A 21,009-nucleotide genomic window follows, 5' to 3' on the forward strand; every position below is an offset into this window, starting at 1 on the left:
CGTCCCAAACTTCATGCGTGAAAGTTATATTTATGTAGGTAATACCTACTGTGATTAAAGATTAATTACGTAAAGCAAGTAAGTTTTTGAAGTAGGTAAACCTCAGTTATATAATATAGTGCAATATTAAGGACCTATATACCTAAGTAAATATGTAAAAATCATAAATAGTTGATTGCCCTGGGTTCAGCTCTAAATTGAAGTAAGAAAACTAAGAAAGCTAAAAATTTTAAAACGTTCTTTGATTTAGGAATCAGCACTTAAGAAAAATCACTCCTAAAATTCGGGAAGATCGTTAAAGTTTTATTTTCACGTAAATAGTGTTATGGTCTGCAAGGGCATGGACGCACCCGGCCAGGCGACGGGCGCTTACCTGATTGGGGTCTGTGCTCTGCTGCAGGCTATTGCTGATGGCGTGCTCGTACTGCTTATAGCAGCCGGTCAAGGACGGGGCTTCGCCCTCCAAGCTAGTGGCGTCCGCCTGCGACAAGTTGTGTCCTGGAGACACACACCATCTAAGTAGTATCTCTTTCGATATTTTGAGTCCCTACGCCTCCGCTTTTTAATCGTATACTATATGTAGATTATGTAGGCAGATAGTTATGTATAGTTTAGATTAATTAACCGAACCAAGTAAGTAACATTTATAAGAAATGGCAAGAGGTAAATAGCAGTAGCGTGAACTACACAACACACAATCACACGAACAGTCTAAATATCCAGTGTCCTCCGGATACACACATCGGACAGTCCACAGAAGAGAAGTAAGTTAGTTCTAGGAAGCGTTAGGCTTACGCTGACAATGTAATCGACCTTAAAATAGTTTCTTCTTCGCACATCGCTAGCTACACGCGACGCGAGCCCGACCCCGGTTACGGATATACAACTAAGAGGTCGAGCGTGACGACTGTGCAAGTAGCAAGTAGCTCATCTGGCGTCGTCTCTCGCCTCAATGAGGACGCACTTGTCACCTGAAGACAAGGAATAAAACACTGAGTGCACCTCGTGGGAACGAGCGCGTGAAGTGAGCTGTAGCTGCGACATACGTGAACTGTTTTGAAGATGTCTGCGAGTCCGGAGAGCCAAACGATGCGACGTGCACTCAATCGACATTCATGCAGTCACTGACATTAACAAATAAAGTGTGGTATGAACACTAGAATCATGCATGAGTGAAAAAGAAGTCACATTCACGAGCGGAGGACACCATGACATGGAGAAGCAGCGAAAGCGAGCAGTTGCGGGCACTACTGACCTGTGTCCACTATGACGTCGATGAGGTCCATGCTCTTGGCGAAGGCGTCGCGCAGGTTGATGTGGTGGAAGGACACGATGGAGCCCTCGCGCTTGGCTCGCTCCAGCGCCTCGCGCCGCTTCAGTGCCTTCTCGCGCCGCATCTGGTTCTTGTAAAACTCGGCGAAATTGTTGACGATAATAGGGATGGGTAACGCAATTACCAACACGCCGCAAATACAGCAAACTGAGCCGATGACCTTGCCCAACGGGGTCGTGGGGTAAATGTCACCGTATCCGACTGTGGTCATTGTGATGCCGGCCCACCAGAACGTTTCCGGAATGGATATGAATTTAGTCCCCGGCTCTTCCTTCTCGGCGAAATATGCCAGCGAAGAAAATATGAGCACTCCCATCGCAAGGAATAGCATGAGCAGTCCGAGCTCTTTGTAGGAATTTCTGAGCGTGAACCCGAGCGACTGAAGACCGGTCGAGTGTCGAGCGAGTTTGAGGATACGCAAGATTCGCATGATACGGAAAATTTGTACGACGCGACGGACATCTTGGAACTGGTCCGTCGCATTTTTATTCGTTTCGAGTAGGAAGAGAGATACGAAGTATGGCAGGATCGCCAGTAAGTCTATCACATTGAGTCCACCCTTGAAGAACTTCCACTTATCCGGCGAGGCACTGAACCGCAGCACGTACTCGAGCGTGAACCACGTGATGCACACCGCCTCGACCATGGCGAGCTGCGGGTTGTCCATGGGCGCGCCCTTGTCGTCATACACTTGCATCTGGGGTATCGTGTTCAGAGTGAGCCCTATCGTGGACAGCACGATGAAGAGAATCGAGATCACCGCGATCACCTGCAAGCACGCGCGGGCGCGGTGAGCCGGAGGCAGCGGCAGCGGGAGCGGCGCGCCCGCTGCCGATCGCACCGACTACTCTACTCGGGTTATCGGGTACTTAGTGTGCCACATGTGTCAGGTTGGTATAATTATCTGCTAGTGTCTATACAGGGTAATATGTCCTACACATTTTTACAAGTAAGCTACGATGATAGGTTAGTATAGTTAGGTATAGTTTATTTACAAGTAGGTAGGTATGAGATAGACGATTAAAGCCAATATCTTATGTAATTATAAGTATATATAGGTCTTAAAGTAATACCTACTTTAATTTTGGTGTAAAAATAACATCTATTCGTGTATATGTTAGTAGTGTTGTGTGTTCGAAGTGTAGTAAATTGACAACGTTAACACCGGGGTGGACGGAAGCGCGTGTCTCGGGTGGCAGCGAGCCAGGCGGCTCACGCTCGTCCGTCCGTCGCCCGCGTCGCTCGGTTAGTAAAGTGTTAGTCGGAATCCACGAAGCGTATCCAAGCACTGATGGGGTTTAGTATAGATGGGGGAGCGAGGTGGAGCCGTGGAGCGGGAGCGCAAGGAGCAGGGTAAGGGGACGCCAGCGTGCGGCGCTCAGCCGGAGTGGGAGGCGGCGCGGGCGCGGCGGCGCACGGCGCACGCGAGTGCGCGGGGCGCCGGCCCGTCCCGTGCCGCCCCGCACGACGGCCCAGAGCGCCGCCGTGCGGCGGCTGGTCACATCGCGTAAGCCCATCCCATCTTTGCAACTTTGCGACAACAATTAAGCTTTGTTCGTGAGGGTTATCCCCTTTGGAGAACGATCGACGCGGCTGTGAACATTTTTTAAAAATTAACTGGAACGTAAAGTGATGATTAACAAACACGCAAGTGACTCGTTCTCGCAAAACTCATAAAATAACACGCATTTAATGATTATGTTATTTTTAAACCTGGGGGAAAAGACAGCAGTGTCGAATTAAATTATGTTAATTTTTAAAATTGCAAATATGCTAAATCATATTACATAGGTACCTATAGGTATTTGTAAGATTTATACCTTAAATAATGTTATGAGCAATATAACAATTAGTCCATAACTTTAAGTCACGTGACTTTAGGTACCTGTATATTAACACTGAGTTACACATATGTAAGCACATAAAACAATATGATATTATATCAAATTTATAAATATAAAATGTTTTTTTCAATAAGATACGAATAATCTACTTGGTGCAGTTTCGAAATCAGAATAAATATATTTGAGCAGGTAATTACTAATTATAATTAAAGAAAACATAGGTAGGCATGTATAAAGTTACTGGTTGGTGCAATGGTGCGAGTAAAAAGATACTAGAACGTTACATAATAAAATATGAATAAAAACTATTAGGTATAACGTCTTTCAGTATATATCAATAATTCAGTACGTAAAGATACACGGATACAAGTAATAAATAGTTATGTTGTTCATACTTACACGAAGCGAACCGCCAATGTCGAAAATATGTGCTTGGTAGAGTCGTTATCGTGACAGAGACCTTGAGAGGGAGTTGTAAGGCGTTCCATGACAATAATCACACTTTCGACAAAAGCGACCACAGCATGAGCACGACAACATCAGACACAACACCACAGTTCATAACACAAGTGGACACCAACGGACATACAGACATACAGAAATGCGACGAACAGGAGTAGGCAGCGATAGATGTTATTCATGCACCACTAACACAACGGAAACATAACAACAGTATTAACGTGCCTATAATTAAAAGCACTTAATGTTTTCAAAAGTCCGCATCGCAAAATGTTTTTTTTTATGATATCGCGAGACGAGATGTTAGCGAGACTCAAATTCGCTCAAGCCGTATTAGACAAGAAAGACTTTTTAAAACATTAAATGGTGCAAAATATCTTAAAATCGTATTTAGTAACATATTCTGTGCCTACATAACATACCAGCGGCGCAGCTGAGAGCAACAGTGAGACATCATTTCTCATATTTACGAGTTCATTCAATTACCTCAGTGTTGCTTTCACAAGGCAATAGATAAAGAATTAGAGTAGGTAAGTAACAATGAAGTGTATACACCTGATGCAGAATAATATAATTTATAATATACGTCTAACAGTGTGTCAAATCAATAGGTAGTGTTCTGGCAAGACGGGTACAAGTGTTAGTATAAATAATTTATGTAATAGAATTCAATAACCCTATACTTGGTATAAAAAGTGTGTGCCATATGTGTAATTTAAATTCACGTTCACGTATTCTACGTTTTGCAAACAAACTATGCATAGTGTCGTTCAATATATACTTAGCAGTACAAACTAGCTCACATTTGACAAAAGCATCTCTACACAAAAATCCTAGTTATACCTTAAATAGGTAGAATCAAACCTAACGGGCGATTAATTTCCGCGGCAGCTTTTTCTAAAGTTTGTTAGTTGTGTATCGGTTAAAGAGAAGGTGGTGTGATACGTTACCCTGGCGGCGATGCTGGTGGTGGGTTTCTCGAGCAGGTCCCAGAGCCACTTCTGGTACTGCGCGCATGTTCCTTGACCGAACTCTTCTTCCTCCCGCTGACGCAAGCTTTCTGCCTCCTTGCGCATCTCTTCGTGCACGTGTTCTTTCCGCTGGTGGTACTTGTGTTGGCAACACGATTCAAGGTACAGTTCGTCGACGCCCCAGTATTCCAAGTCGTCGCTAAAGGCCAGAACACACATTTCGTCCACCAAGTGCAGTTTACCCGTCCGGTAGAAGTTCAAGATTGAGCTGAAACTTTTGGGGTGCCTGCAAAAAAATATAAATGCAGCTTTATGGCGCACATTTATGAATGGTAACAATATATGTTATGTGCGATGTTACGAGTGAGATATAAAACTTCCCGATCGACCCGATCCATCGTGCCCCACAGCACCTCGTGCCGCACATAGTGGCTACTCCTGACACTGCCGCACCTGTCGAAGAAGTACTCGTTGTCCTGCAGCGAGTAGTCGTCGCAGAGCTCTGTGATGGCCTCGTGCGTGTTGCAGTCGCGCAGCCGGCCCAGCCGCGTGTGCGGCAGCCGCTCCAGCGTGCGCCACAGCACCTCATGCCGCACGCCGCCTACGTTGATGATGACGCGCTTGCTCAGCGCCTTGGCGCGCAGCATCATGAACGGCTCCGGAGGCAGCGACGACATCGACCTGTAACGCATAGAGGAGACACTGCGAGATGGTTCCGCAAAAGATTCAGCAGAAGCTTTTTAGAAAAAAAAAATTGTGCTATCGGCATATGTACTCAATTAATACAACTAGCGAGGTAACTCAGCCGTCTACACAGGACAGCTATGCATCCCAACCCCCCAAATCCCCAACGCTAATTTGCAGGCCTCAGTCCACCCGATTGTAGGTGGCTTGCGCAGAAACAAAGAAAGCGATTACTTTAAAATGATAACGCTATGGTATTGAAGCTATGAAATTAGAACCAATAAAGTTTATTACCTCAAAAGCTTGATTGTACCTATGTATCTACTAAAAAACAGCCCGGTGCAAACTAGCTGTACTCGCTACAATATAACGTTCGCGTGATAATCCACCCTTTGGCATGATACACACTTGGCAAAATGTGATGACAATTTCAAACCTGACTGAAATGATCTAACTGCAGTTGATGATTGTATTACTGGTATCCAACACTTAATTTGCCATAGTATGTCTATCGCCAAAATGCTAACTGAGAATGTGGTCAAAATCATAAACTTTACCTTTTTCGTCCATACCTAATGCATATTTGTGTAGCAAGCATAGCCGTTTTCACTATTGACACTAAATCGTATTACAAGCAAAGTGCATTAATATATATATCCTTAAAATTAATTGCCTATATGATAAAAATATTAAAAATTTATCGCACCTCGAATACTGGAGGTCCATCGTGGGTCTGTAGACCAACATGTGGGTAAGCAGATAAAATAATATTGGATTATTTTTGAAAGTGGGGTGTTTTTCATAGGAATGCGTATCGTAGAGTTCATAACTAACGTGTAAATTGGTGCACATAGAGTTAAATTAAAAGTGGAATTCCTAAAATATGAAAAAGGTACGCTACATCCTCAAAGACGACATCATCTGTTGATGATAATTAGGTATGTGCCCTCGTCCTCTAGTCATAATTACTCAAAAGTCTGCCCCTAGGGCATGCGAAAGGCAGGCTGTTAAGAGAGTGGAATTTGCTCCCATCGTCTATAATTACAGACAGATTTCAACCTACGGCTAGAATGACTAAGCAATTAGTAATGTTACGTGTTTAGCATCATCTGATCTTTCTACCTGGGTCAATCGCTGATCAGTTCGTCATGCATAAGCTGTTTCCTCGCAACATCATCGGCGTCCTATGGGACCTTACAATACATGTTCCCGAAATAAAATATCCCAAGTCACTAGCTGATAATGTAGCTTTCTGTAGGTGATTCAGTTCAGAAGATTTTACCAAATGTTTTCTCTTTATAATATTAAGTTTAGTAATAGTAGAAAAAGGCAGAGTTGCGTTTGGTATTGTCACGTTACCTAGAGTGAGTCCGCTGTAGCGCGGGGTTCCCGGGCGGCGCGGGCGCAGGCGCGAGCCCGCGGTCGAGCGGCGCGTCGTACGCGGGCGCCGCGAAGCCCATGGGCGCGCGCGGGGGCGAGTCGCCCACGTCCCAGCGCGCGCCGCGGCCCGCGCCCTCGCCCCCCATGCCCGCTAGCTCATGGCGCCCGCCGCCGCCTCATCGGTGACCCAGGGCTGCCACCGTGGGCGAGCGGCACACACGATCCTGGAACATACACACAAAGCTTCTAAAACAAAATAAGCCAATCTCCTTTGAAGAATTCGGGTAGGTAGGTTACCATCCAATGTCATCATTTATAAATTGGTACGAGTATAGTTAGCCGAACAGCCCCACATTTTATGGAAACTGCACGTTATTTCTCGCACTATTTAAATGAAGTACAGTCAAGTTCATAAACTCCGTTAAAAATAGAGTCGTGTTTTTTGCTCACAAGTTCATGAACTCGACTGTACTCAAAATCCGTACTCAAAATAATAATCACTTTTAACACTTCGTTTTGTTAAACGGTATAGGATGAGAGCAGAAAGAGCTGATGAATGTGGCCGTGAGCGGGCGCCTTACTCAATACGAGTAACAAAAGGCTTGGAACGTCGATAGTTGTAAAGTATTTCCGTGCTGTTTTTGTCGGTAGTTTCCGATTCCAACGGTTCAGAAAAAAACGTCCATCGAAAAGAAAATAAGTATCTGCTTAACTGACGAATTTTCACAATTCAGCAAATATGGTAAAACCCCATAACAGATTAGGTAATTTAATTAAATTACGGATGCTGCTTACGCTAATATTAAAAGATTATGGTTTATTTACCAAAACCGGTTATATGCTTCGTCTTTCGTACCTAACTAGTATCTAATTCTTATTAAAAGTGGCATGCGTAATGTACTTATACGTGTTCAATCATGTGCACTCACCCTGCAATTTTCTACAAGAGAGCATGATTATTGAATATATTGTTTCCTTTAATAGAATATTCAACTGTGTATCCGTCGTTTTAGGTAGTTAATCGGCCGTTACAAGATAAATGTTGGACCATTTTAGTGTTCATCCCTTAATCCGAAACCTCCAAGAATTTAAATAGCTCAGGGAATCCATTATTTCTATTGACAGTTTGACCGACGGAGGGCTACGGATTGATAGGGAGGCAGCATCCCCTCTACCCTTGACCTTTAGCATTAAACGAGCCCTGGCACACTCTGACCCATTTAAATGCGAGTTCATTACAAGCGATAATTAGCTGTCGGGTTACCCTACCTGTGTCAAAAACACCGAGTTTCGCGCGAGACGTGAGACAATTTAAATTAGCCATGTAATCTCAAGAGAAATATAACACCGATTTAAATTATCTAGAATTTGTACACTTCTTTATTCAGATTCACTTATGAAGTCATCTCGCAGGTACCTATTGGAATCACAATTGAATTACCTACCACCGCCTCAACCGCGTCATTTACGTACAGATCCCCTCATTCATATTTGATGTCGCTTCGGCAATTCACAGAAACTTCGTAGGTCCACGCCGTTGCGTGTATTGCTGCACGCTTCGAAATTTGAATATCCATTAACTTTGTATGAATGATTGATTGCTCCCGTGAAAGTTTGGCTATTAAAATGCCATGAAAATATAGGCAAGGTACCAAAAGAGAATCGATGCCGAGTGTGTTCAATAATGTCGTCTTTACACGACAATACAGAGGCCATGTGTCAAACCCGGGAGCAAGCAGTGAGGGTAGGCAGCAGTACTGCTGCTGTTGGGTATATGGGTGGAGTTCAAACCACCATAGGCTACCATTAGTGTGGCATCGTAACAGCTCAATTCCCACCGAGATGTCTAAATTTTTTATATAACTTCAGTGATGAACGAATGCTTGTAACTCCGAGGCGTATCCGAAGACATGCCTAACTCATGATTCTCTCAATTTCCGGATCGTCTAACGAAAACGTTCACCCTACGCCACTGTAGACTTCCACAGCTTCGCGATAATTCTAACCCTGTCTAAATAAGCGGCGAACAGCGATTTTGCTTGCACGCTCTTGGGTAGGCATTCAATAGCCCCGACCAACATAGCTCGAAGAATATGGGCGTGCATCGCTCGAAGAATAGATAACTTTTAAGGGGAAAAAAGTCCTCAAGTGGCGACTACGAACCGGAAAACGAAGCGTTAGCAGGCCTCCCGCTAGGTGAACTGACGACATTGTGAGAGTTGCGAGCAACCGGCGGATGCAAGTGGCGAGTTGTCTGTCATTGTGGCGTACTAACGGGGGAGGCGTTTGTTCAGCAGTGAACGTTTTCCAGCTGATGGTGATGATGATCTTGACTAGAGGACGATAAAGCTGACTCAAGTGGTCACGTGCTCACGTATCGATGGCAAACACATTTGGCTAGTTGTAACCACCGGACAATGGAACAACGTGTTTGTTTGGAGAACTTCGAGAGCCGGCAGGCGGGGGCGGCCATCGATTACTGGATCGCGTGGCGCGCCCTCGCCTCTATCAAGCGTTGGCCTGATCGACCCTAATCTAATAATAGAAACTACACTCATTGCACTCGGAAACAAATTCTAGGGCAAACTGACATAGGTATACACCTGTAGCAGATACGAGTAAGGTAACTGACAACAACTTTGCTCGAGGGCGGAATCCCAAGAAGCTAGTGGCCCAAAAATTGTAATTACCTAGTTCGTCAGTTAAGTAAATTATTAGAAAATATTGGACACGTATTTTTTTCTTTTGTCAGTTGAACAAAAAATTACGAAGCCAGAAAGTTCCGCGTGTCATCTCGCCGTGCTAAATAGTGTCACGGGCCCCCACTTCTCAACTTTGACGCGCTTCATCTTTGTTTTTTCACAACTAGATTTCATCAGAATATTCCTCAAAATGTAATATAGCCCACTGAACCTCCAGTGACGTTCACTCTTAAATTTTTAAATTTTAAATTTATGCTAAAGAACCTATCATCCATATTTCCACAAGAAACCAATAGGTACATTTATGTTTAAGTAAGTACAAGACCTATTTCGAAGTAATTCTCCTTACCTACATTTCACACTTTCTGTATGGTTCTGAATCGTGGTCTATTCGTGCGGTTGACCGGAAAAAGATCGAAGCGTTTGAGATGTGGTGTTGGAGGAGGATGCTAAGCATACCGTGGACAGCAAAGAGAACCAACACATCCATTCTCGACCAGCTGAATGTCAGAACCAGATTGTCCACGACCTGCTACCAGCGAGTACTCGGCTATTTTGGCCATATCGCTCGAAGGGAGTCAGACAACCTCGAGAAACTGATATTGCTAGGCAAAATAGAGGGGAAAAGGCCCAGAGGACGGTCACCAACCCGATAGTCGGATCAAATAAGGGCTATCGCGTATGAATTCGCCACTAGAGGCGCTAGTGTAGCGTGAGGTCTCCGAAATGTCAAATCTCATAGTTTTTGGATGAGCTACGCGGTTTTATTTGTAATTAGAATAATTTTGTGAATATTTTGCAATATCTGAAATTAATTATGGCAAATATGCGTTCCGGGGCAATGAATGTCTGTGTTTTGAGAGAGTTTTCTCTTTCGGAAACCTTTGTCCTCCCTTTTTTCCGAACAAAACGGGGACTATGCAACATTGTGACATGCTCGACATTTTTATCGAGCATACCACAATGCTCAATGTTATGGTACGGTTTTAAGGTGTATTAAATATGATTTTAATCTACAAAGTTTTGTTTTCACGCCCGTAATAAAAGACTGAAAGCCATACTTAAAAACCTCACGCAACAGTGCGCCATCTAGTGAGACAAAAAACGATAGCCCTCATTAAGGCGATCACGGGGCTCACTTAGCCTGCAGCGCTGAAACAGGCCGAGGACAGAGTGGTGTGGAAGCAGTTCGTCAACGTCTCCGTAAAGGCTTTTCAAGACGGGCACGACCTTCAGGAATGAAGAACACGACGAAGAAGAAGACATTTCACTCTTTACCTACACAATATCTAATCGTCGATTGAGAACTGGTATGTACAGAAAAAAACCGGCCAAGAGCGTGTCGGACACGCCCAAGATAAGGTTCCGTAGCCATTACGAAAAAAATCAAGTAATATTATGTGTTACACAATTAAAACACTTACTACAACACTTACTACAGTCTTAAAATCTATTACCAGAAAAAGAGCGTATCTTTACGGAACTATTTATTTATTTAACGGAACTTATGTCCTTTTGTTGAGAAGCGCAGTTTTTCGGCAATAACTCAAAAACGGTATATCCGATCATGTTTAAAACCAATTTTCGTTGATAATATTTATTAAGCGTTACCTTTCCATATTTTTTGCATATTTTTTTGGAAAACCGGTTTACGAGATAGAGAGAGGGGGGGGACACAATTTTTACTACTTTGGGAGCGATTATTTCCGGAAATTTTCACTTAATCAAAAAAGTTTTTGAGAAACCTTACTTTCTTTTCAAAAGAGCTGTCGAACTATGTGCCACACGTTGATGCGATTTAAAAAAAATGTTTTTTCAATTTCTGTTACGTGTATGGTGTGCCCCCCCTATAAATATTTATTTTTATAATTTAACTACAAAACTAAATAGCGGCTTTGACAAGACATCTGTACTCCAAGTTTCATTGATATACATCTTGTAGTTTTCGAGTAAAATGCCTGTGACATACGGACGGATGGACAGACAGACAGACAGACGGACTTGACGAAACTATAAGGGTTTCGTTTTTGCCATTTTGGCTCCGGAACCCTAAAAATGGGATATTTGGGCAAAATATATGTACATGAAACTACCGTGAAGTCTCACTCATATTAAATATAATGACCCGGATAACTCACGTCTTAAATCGAGTTTAGCTCGACATGTTTCGGGCTAATCCGTAGCCCTCGGCCACAGCAGACCCCTTGTCGCCGACAAGCCCAAGCGACAAAGGGTTGCTGCTGTGGCCGAGCACTCAATGAACTCTGATTCGACGCACTATATCAGATTTGATAAGGTATCTGTACTTGCGAGAGAAAAATTTTTCATTCCGCGGAAAGTGCGTGAAGCCATCGAGATTAGTCGTCGGCCGAATTTCAACCGGGATAGTAGTTGGACGGTACCTCCGAGTTGGAAAACGGTGTTAAATACTCGTGCTGCGTTTTTTACAGAGCGATGTTGTTAGTGTTGTGTGCTACCCTACATTTGACAGTTGTAATGATGATGAAAACGCGGGTAGTTGTGTGCCGGTGTCAGTTTCGTCGGGTAGTCGCGCGAGCAGAACGGCGGCGCGCAGTGCGCGTGTTGCAGCAGCCGCTGAGTCGCGTTGCTCCGAAGACGAAGGGCTACGGATTAGCCCGAAACAAGTCGTCGATTTAAGACGTGAGTTATCCGGGTCATTATATTTAATATAAAATATATGTACATCAATGAAACTTTGATTATAACTTTATCTTGGCACTAGAACCAACTACTACCAAAATTTAGACGTCCTACCCCTCCCAGGGGTATGGGCAGGGGTTTACGCTTAAAAAATGCAAATTTTACAAACTAGGCAAGTAAGGTGTCAATTTTCTATATAATTTTTTGCGCTGAATCGAATGAGGCCACACCCATACATATAGGATCAATATTTTGCGAGATATAAAGGGTTTTGTTGAAAACATAGAACAGTTAAAAAAATGACTTACCAACAATAGTTTCTTAAGGTGTGGATGTGATAGTAATTCTGATTGCTCTCAGTGATCCTGAGAAGCCTATAATGTTGCTCTTCAACCCAAAATTGGTTGAGTTAAAAGCAAAATATTTCGTTTTCTATGATTTTCTCATATTTTGTGTAGGCAGCACTAATCGCCTACTTCAGCTTAACCTTTCAACAACCTTTGAAGTATTAACCTTTTCACACTCCGCGATAATCCTGCTTTTTGTGTAGATATAAGTACCTAACAGGCACGATTCTTTTGTCTGCGCCCGACAGCCGACAGACTTCGGAAAGTCATCGAGAAGGCGTGTCTAATCTAATAGCAAATTGGAATTCTTTTTTGCTTGCTTATTTAGCCCGCTGATTGTTGTTAATTTATTTTTTATAGAGTTGGATTCATAAAGAAGCGAATGCCAGATTATTGCTTTTTTTACAAGCTTTTATTTGACTTCTTGCCTAGTCACCAACAAATAAGTATAATCAAATATAAGTATCAACATCGAATCAAAAATATCATGAACACGAAATTACGCAATTGAGCATATTTATGAGCACCTAGAGTCTAGGTCTTAGTCCCAGACAGATCCAATGTTTAAAACGTCGATTTTATAAGTATATATATTATGTATCTACACATGTTAGTATCTCTTCCAGTCGAATATAGTTAGCCACAGTTAGTAGCGTTAGTTGGTCTTACTTAATTTTAAGCTCGAAAAACCAGATTAATTTTCAACTTGACTGTAAAATTTTATTTTTAATAGGTAGTTAGCTTTGAAATATAGATAAATAGTTGATTGAATAGATAATGGGACAATTCAGTATTCAGTATTTATTTATTGCAACACCTTATACAAAAAAATATAAAAAATGATGCCCTGTTGGGGCGTGGCAATTTTAAAATTAATTACATTAATTAACTTATACATAACATATTATGCTATAAATTGAGATGGCAAGTAAATAAATGAAGTGACAGTTCAGTGTTATCATACATATTGTTCTAAGAAAGATATACATTGGGGAGAAAGGATCTCGAGTAGCGACCACGAAGATGTAGCGTTATCAAATCTCCCACTACTAGACGGAAATCCCAAAAGTTGCAGGCAATCGGTGGATGCACATCGCAAGTTATCGTTCATTGTAACGTTTGAAGGTGGGGCCTTTCCAACAATGGACAACTCTCCAAGCTCATGATGACCCAACTACTCCAAATTAATTATAAACTATAGTGAATAAGAGCAGATCTAAAGAAATGTATTAACCTTTTGTTCATAATTTAAATCACCCGGGACTTATGACTCAATCATGTTCAGTGAACCAATTTGATTCCTAGGCCACATTATACATCGCAACGACATTATACGTCCTTCGATAAACATTGTTACAGAGCATTGAAATTATTTACTATGATAAGGTTCCATGGTGGCCCAGGAATCAAATTGGTTGACTATATAGGTATAGCTAAAATAATAAACCTTTTTCATTTAACCTTAATCTAGGTAATAGTTTGAAGTCAATGCCTCAGCACGAGCCAGGAGTGAAGAAGCCCGAAACAACAAGTTATAAGTCTCTATACCTACAGGACCTATTTCCACTCCTGATTGCTAGTGCTGAGGTACCGAAGGGTACCGACTTCAAACTAGTATTACTAGTAATAACCTAGATTAAGGTTACTTAAATATAAAGGTTTATTATTTTTTGCTTTTCAGTTTATTAGGCGGTTTAATTTTTTTGTTAAAAAGTTTTTATTTTACACTTTTTTTTCCCACCCTTGGGGTAGGATTTTTTTCCGAATTTATATGGTAGCAACTTTGAAGTCCTATGCCCTATCCAATAAAAAAAGAACTACCTATCAAAATCGGACTATTCTGTTAAAAGTTATGCCTGGTCATACATTGCAATCTGTGCCTGATCAATCAATCATCCCCTGTTTTCCTACCCTTAGGGTTGTTTTTTTTTTCAACTTATATGGGACCATCTTCGAGGTATACGCTTTCCAATAAAAAAAGAATTATCAAATTCGGACTACTCTGTAAAAATTATGCTTGGTCATACATAAATACATACATACATACACATATATACATATATACGCGTCGACTTGAGAACTTCCTCCGTTTTTTATGTCGGTTAAAAAATATTTCGAAGTTTAGAACACAACACTGTGGCTGTGGCACGAATCTACGTTGTAAATCGCGAAAGTTTAAAACATTACTCTTTTGTTATTTTATGTATAATATAAATCCTCAATCGGTCATTTGTGATAAAACAGTTCGTCAGCTCTGACAAAGGAAAGCCACTTTGCAACACCAACTTAACAGCACGCGACAGGTGTATTTATATTTATTCAAGTAGTTGTACTATCAGGACCATTACCGTTAGAGCACGGCACGTAACCGCCCCCGGCGCAAATGAGCTAGCTCGTTACCGCGGCGCCACTCGGTCTGCCCACTGCGACCTATGACGAAACGATTTCATCTTCCTTGATGAAACTGGGTCAAACCGGGAATTAGATGGATTGAGTATGAGATGTTTTTCACAAAACGGTTGTTTTCGCTGCCGCATACCAACTACGCACATAAAAGGCTTTACGAGCGTTGTTTGTCGGCCTGCAGTCGTACAAATGTACGTATGAAAAATAAATACGGATCCGTCACATAAAGGACGAGGCGAACTATACTTAATAAAATAAAACTGATAAATTTATTTTCAAGGGATTTTGACTTTTTACAGACTTCACAGAGAGCCTTTGAACGCTATTACTTATCACATCTCAAAGTTAACCATTTGATAAGATTGTATCGTGAAAATGAAGAACGAAGTTGTATTTAAATATTTACCAGTACTTGTAGCATAAATACAGTCGCCCTCGTAAATTTCGGAACTATCCTCATACTTAAAGACATATAAAACACGCACTTACGCGATTGACAAACCGGACCTGTTCAGATATTTTTGAGCACATATTTAGACAGCATCAATGTGTATGATGACGACCGTAAGTATAGGTAAACTTTTTCAGTCACCCCCAACATTCATCATCGACCTTCCGAATAGATCGAAACTAGTCAGGTCGCTCCTAGTGTCATGATCATGAGTAAAAAATCGTTTAATTTTTACTGTCATATTTTGGCTCGTTACGTTTATTTTCTGTTGGACTGCCGTCTACCGTAGAGGTCAAGTGGTACGATTGACTGATGTTTGTCTATTGAAGGGCCATGGGTGCCAAGCCGGGGTCACACCTCTGGGTTTCTCGTAATCTATGCGCAACGTTGCAACGATAGGAAACTTGTGCACTCCTACGTAATGGTTTGAAGTGGAGTTCCGCCCTGATTGGGAAACTCTATCGAATTCAGAAGAGACCTGTATTTGATAGCGTGTCGTAAATGTCGATAATGATGATTTAAGTCTGACTATCAGACGCCCTATAAAATATTAGTTATACCTGCTGCTGCTGCTGCTGTACCTGCTTTATTTTACTTACCTAGCTTATTACCAAATACACAATTACTTGACGTGTTTCGAAGAGCATGAGAGACAGAAACAACTTTAATTAAGTATTGTTTAAAGTCCTTTCAAAACTTTATATTTGACAAAAAAAAATAAGAATTATGTATAAATACCTCTATTATTTCAAACAAAAAGTTTAAAAGACGAATTAATACTTAATTTAAAAAAAAACTCTGCTTTTGAATCACTTTGAAACACGTTAAGTATTGCATTTAGTAGTTAGCTAGATAAATTATGTAGAGCTTGCACGAAGTTTTAGTCATAAACTCATACATTCTAATGTATGAAACATAAGAACTTGATTTGAATACATCCACTCTGTCTAGCACTGCACTACGTTACAAATTATTTGTAACTCGTGATTGATTAACAATAGCAATTGGCAAATTAAGAGTTAAATTGTGCAGATACAGCCAGCTGGAGCAACTGAAAACTATGCTAATCAGCAGTTAATTCAGTGTTAATTAAATATGACACTCCAGCAGAGGACAATTTTACCAGTATATTTTCTAGCATATAACGAATACAGTAAACTAAAATATGAGAGGTAATGGTGGGTAAACGATAACAGCACCACGGAAAAATATAAAAAATAATCGTAATTAGTAATTGAAAGAGCACAAAGAGAGACGACGAAGCATATACACGATGTATGGACCAAGTAAGTTACAGCGCACCTGAAGATGCAAAAAGTCACATTGTTTTCGCCAAAAAAGTTCTGCTTTGTAAGCGAGACGGAGCGATCAGGGTACAATGCTGAATACAGTGAGGGTGGAGACAGCCTCCGTATTGATCTGAGCCGCCGCCGGTAAACATCGCTACATTCCCAAACTTTATCTTATCGCAATGAGCTCGTGCCTACAGCGTTACTACATATTAGTTTCACGTACGACTTTCATGGACACCGCGAGTTCGGTCGTAAAGCCGGTATGTGAGTGTTTAGTGCAGACAGCCGGGTATGTGGTAAACTTACTTCCCAAAGGGTAGGTGGGTACTTGTACCAGCGTTTCTACCGCTAAGTACCCTATCACATATATTGAAGATATAATCCACATTAAGTTCTAGGATTTTTTAAACCATAACTGAATGGTTTAAAAACATCCTAAAACTTAATGTGGATTATGCGTACTGCAAACTTACTGAAGTCTGCAGTACGACAACAATTTTTTAATTTTTTTTTCTGATAGCGATTGAAATGCTAATAGAACGACGACCCACCCAGGTACAAAAATTTATGGATAAAATAGGTAGGTACACAGAAATTCTCTATAATCAGGCAATGGAGCATTCAATCAAATTTAAAATCTATATTTTAATACAAATCTGAACTAAAATTAAAACTTGAACGAATCAAATTTCAAACTCTTTTTTTTTAAATAAATACCTACATTGATCAAAATTGGAAAATCTTTAATTAACATAATTATTTATTAGTTTTATTTAAAACAAATACTGGTCAATTTTGCATTAGATTCGTTTTATGTTCTTATTGCTATTTGCTGAAAAAAAAAAACAATTTAGATATACAAAGCTACTTATATATTTTGACACTACTAAACTGAACTTAAAACTGAATTGAGATCTGTTATTTTCATCAATTGGCTGTTAGTACCTAATGTACCGATAACATTATTGTGACCGTCTCGCTTGGTTACTCTGCCTATTTACCTGCACGCCGCTCGCTGTAAGAGTGAGAAGCAACTAAACGACCGCGTTAGTCACATAATATTTCATAGTTCCCTACACAAAATATATGTATCTTAATTAATCATAGACACGATGGGCATATATATCGTGGGAACTCATGGTAGCCCTATGTGAGACTACTGGACATTCCATAGAAATCATTATCCTATCATTATCATGACGTACCTACTTGGGGATGACAAACAATAAGTAACAAACTCCCAAATTGCCTAAGCAAAAACCCCGCTGTGTTACAGATACAACTTTACAAAAAATCTAAAGGCATAATTAAATGCTAATTACGGTGTTAGGTACTCATTATCCATTCATTTTTCACAGTAAAATCAAAGTACAGTCAAGGAAATTAATTTACGCCCCAGGGTGGAATCTTTTGATAATCATTTTTGTCATGATTTCTTTAGCAGATATATGGATTGTCAATGTGACATATTAGTAGCACAAAGAATAGTTGGTAGTGATTTAATTTCCTTGACTGTCTTTGACTGTACATGTGAAGTGTGTGAACCTGTTAGAAGAGGCGCGGCGGCGGCGCTCGCAAGCAAAACAAGCCGCGGATCGTAAAAAACTTTTAAATTATTCGGGATTGTCGTCGCGTGGGATTATCTTATTTAAATAACAAGTCGACTCTGAAACTGACGGTTTCAGTACTTATACGATCACGAGCCTTCGGTGATCTTCGGTTTTCAGTTCCACGACAGCTCTCGTAGCCTCTCATTTCAACTTCCTTTGAAGAAGAGGTTCCAAACAAGGCGATGTGTCATGTAAATGCTACTAGGCGTTCGTGTTTGTACAGGTAGAGTGAACATTCTCATTCTTATAAAACGTTATCTTACTTCATTTGGCATTCATACATATTATAGTAACTAAGGATGATGTGATTTGATATTCATAATACCTCAATTTTCCCCAAATTATCGGCCAGAAAATATGATTTGTAAGCCACAAATGATTACCCTCTCGAGCCCACTTACTGCCGCTGTTCATACATAATCAGGTAATTTATTGTTCGCAGGTAATGTCAGCAATTGCTCGTTATAACTTATAACCTTTAGACATTATAGTACGTAAGTAAATATTGCTGAATCGCACCGAGAATTACTAACTTGGCAACACGCCATAAAGTCGTTTATACTAATATGAATTCGTTTATAATTATTTATTACAACGAAAGTTTTACTTTTATATATTCAGACTAAAACTAACTACGAATAAACTGATATTATCGTCGACTTTCACTATTGTGGCGCCCCAGATAGAATAGAATGTAATGTTATTTTTGAAGATCCAAAATAAACAGAATGACAATCATAAACCCAGATGACGCGCGTTGTTGACATGTTCTGGGGTTTTCCATTTATTATTACCAATATTACTTTCGAAAACAAAGTAATGTAAATAGATTAATTCAAGTTTTAACAGGTACAAGCCACGAACGTTTCCTAACCAGAATTAAAAGTTAACAAATTTTAGCTGGATAGGCCATATATTATGGAGCGCTACGTGCTACGACCCGTAGCGCTGTAGCAGGCTACTACGGTACGTAGCACTCTACGCCTCACCTTTGACCTTTCGTTACACGTTGTTCCCGATTAGAGAAATCCTGTATTAATTAAGTACACAAGCTACATATTTAAATACACAGCGTCTTCTTATTTTAAGCAATAGTTTTAAATAAATTACGGATAAAGATGTGAATAACGGTTTTCACCTCAGTACCTCAAACAGACAGGTTTTGCTATGAGAAATCAGTGAGCAAAATCGCATTTTGCTCACTCCGTGAGACAAAGTAACTTTTTAATTTTTTTTTAAATGCTTAGTACAGTGTTGGGTCTACTCACTGAATTCCAATATATAGAATATTTGAACTTCCCTTTGATCTTTCACTTTCACTTCAACACAAAAAAAGCGAGAGATAGGATCAAATGTGTTGATTACAATCTTAAATTAAATTTATGGTATTAAAAATATACCGATACCTAAAAAATTGTAATGACCACGAAATATTTCCAAAACGTAAATTTTCCCGATCTTTTAATAAAGTTGCAACCTCGTTGCACGAAATCAAATAATACAATAGTAGGTATATATCAAATAATATTATCGATCTGAACATGCCGAAGACTTGTGATTCAAAAAACTTGGACGACCGTCAGTGAAAAGCTATCACTGCATATGTAGCTATATCTAAATACAAGTTCAAGTAATACATTTGACTTGCGTAACTTGCCAAAGGCAACGCATCTGGCGAGAACTTCCATTTAAACCCCGGCGTCAAGTTTACGATTAACTTCACGAGTTGTTAAACAACTGCCGCAAACAGGCCCTCCACAATCGCGCGCGAGTTACTCTCAAACAGAGCGGGCAATCTAAGAACAACGTTGTAACTGTTGCCATGATCGTCTTTTTTTAACCGACTTCAAAAAAGGAGGAGGTTCTATGTTCCAATGTTTGTATTTTTTTTATGTATGTTCACCGATTACTCAGTCAATTGTGGACCGATTTTCAAAATTCTTTTTTTATTCGAAAGAGTATTCTTCTGAGGTGGTCCCATTGTCACGAAGTTAAGATCTGATGATGGGATCCTAGGCTAGATCCTAGCTATCACACCTAAGGCGATTTTGGCATTTTTAGCATAAAGATAAGCATTTACATTCAGACGGTATCATTTGGTAACCTAGACCTGATGAACAAGACCGTAGATGACCAATGGTACCTACTCGTCAAAGCTAAGTAATGCTCGCTCGCCTATAAACGATCATGATTAATATACCTAGATAAGCGACTAAAAAGAAGCTTTAAGTTAATGATTCTTTCGAACTGATCTGATGCTGAAGCCAGAAGGTAGGCAACGGAACTCTGTTACGAGTATAAAACAACGTAACTTTGGCTACGAATCACTAAAAAGTGAGAAATAAAGAAAATTTTTAACAAAAAGTAAAACCGACTCCAAAAAAAATGTGACCAACTACAAAACCCTTGCAAATAATAATAATAATATATAATTTTTCTAGGTACCAACTAGCTCGATGTCGGTGACTCAGCACGACCCAGCAGGAGAGATTGAAACCCATAGTATGTAGGTGAGGTAGACGACTATTGCTTCACTCCTGCTGGCTCGTGCTGAGGCACTGACTTCGAGCTACTAGGTACCCAGAAAAGTATTTTCAACGGTTTTGTAGTCGGTCCCATTTTTTATTATTTTATTTTTTATTTTTTGGAGTCGGTTTTACTTTTTTTTTTAAAGTTTTCTTTATTATTTAAATTTATTGTTAGCTGCTAGTGCGTGTATCGTTTAAATAGTCTACTGCCCCGCATAGTGTATCTTTTACATTGAATATAGTAAAATAGAAACGGGTAATTAAAAAAGGACTGTTTTCTTTTTCCCGCATGTTTTAGAGAATCATGTGACTATTAGGTTTCATTAAGCTAGACGAAATGA

At 40.4% G+C, this 21,009-nt stretch overlaps 1 protein-coding gene across 7 annotated transcripts in view; it reads right to left on the minus strand.

The window, feature by feature from the left end:
• LOC141430352 (potassium voltage-gated channel protein Shab-like) overlaps nt 1-21,009 on the minus strand; it is a 77,707-nt gene that overhangs the window by 4,187 nt on the left and 52,511 nt on the right. For 5 of the 7 annotated variants that reach the window (XM_074091017.1, XM_074091016.1, XM_074091015.1 and 2 more), the window contains exons 3-8: nt 6,651-6,895; nt 5,998-6,024; nt 5,061-5,288; nt 4,587-4,893; nt 1,256-2,102; nt 374-498 (exon numbers count right to left, since the gene is read on the minus strand). In XM_074091017.1, the coding sequence (XP_073947118.1) occupies nt 374-498; nt 1,256-2,102; nt 4,587-4,893; nt 5,061-5,288; nt 5,998-6,024; nt 6,651-6,817 (1,701 nt within the window). In that variant the 5' untranslated portion in view covers nt 6,818-6,895. The remainder of the gene's footprint in view (nt 1-373; nt 499-1,255; nt 2,103-4,586; nt 4,894-5,060; nt 5,289-5,997; nt 6,025-6,650; nt 6,896-21,009) is intronic. The other 2 variants (XM_074091019.1, XM_074091013.1) reach the window with 1 other exon arrangement.

This window comes from Choristoneura fumiferana, chromosome 8, assembly GCF_025370935.1.
Source record: "Choristoneura fumiferana chromosome 8, NRCan_CFum_1, whole genome shotgun sequence".
Lineage (NCBI taxonomy): Eukaryota > Metazoa > Arthropoda > Insecta > Lepidoptera > Tortricidae > Choristoneura > Choristoneura fumiferana.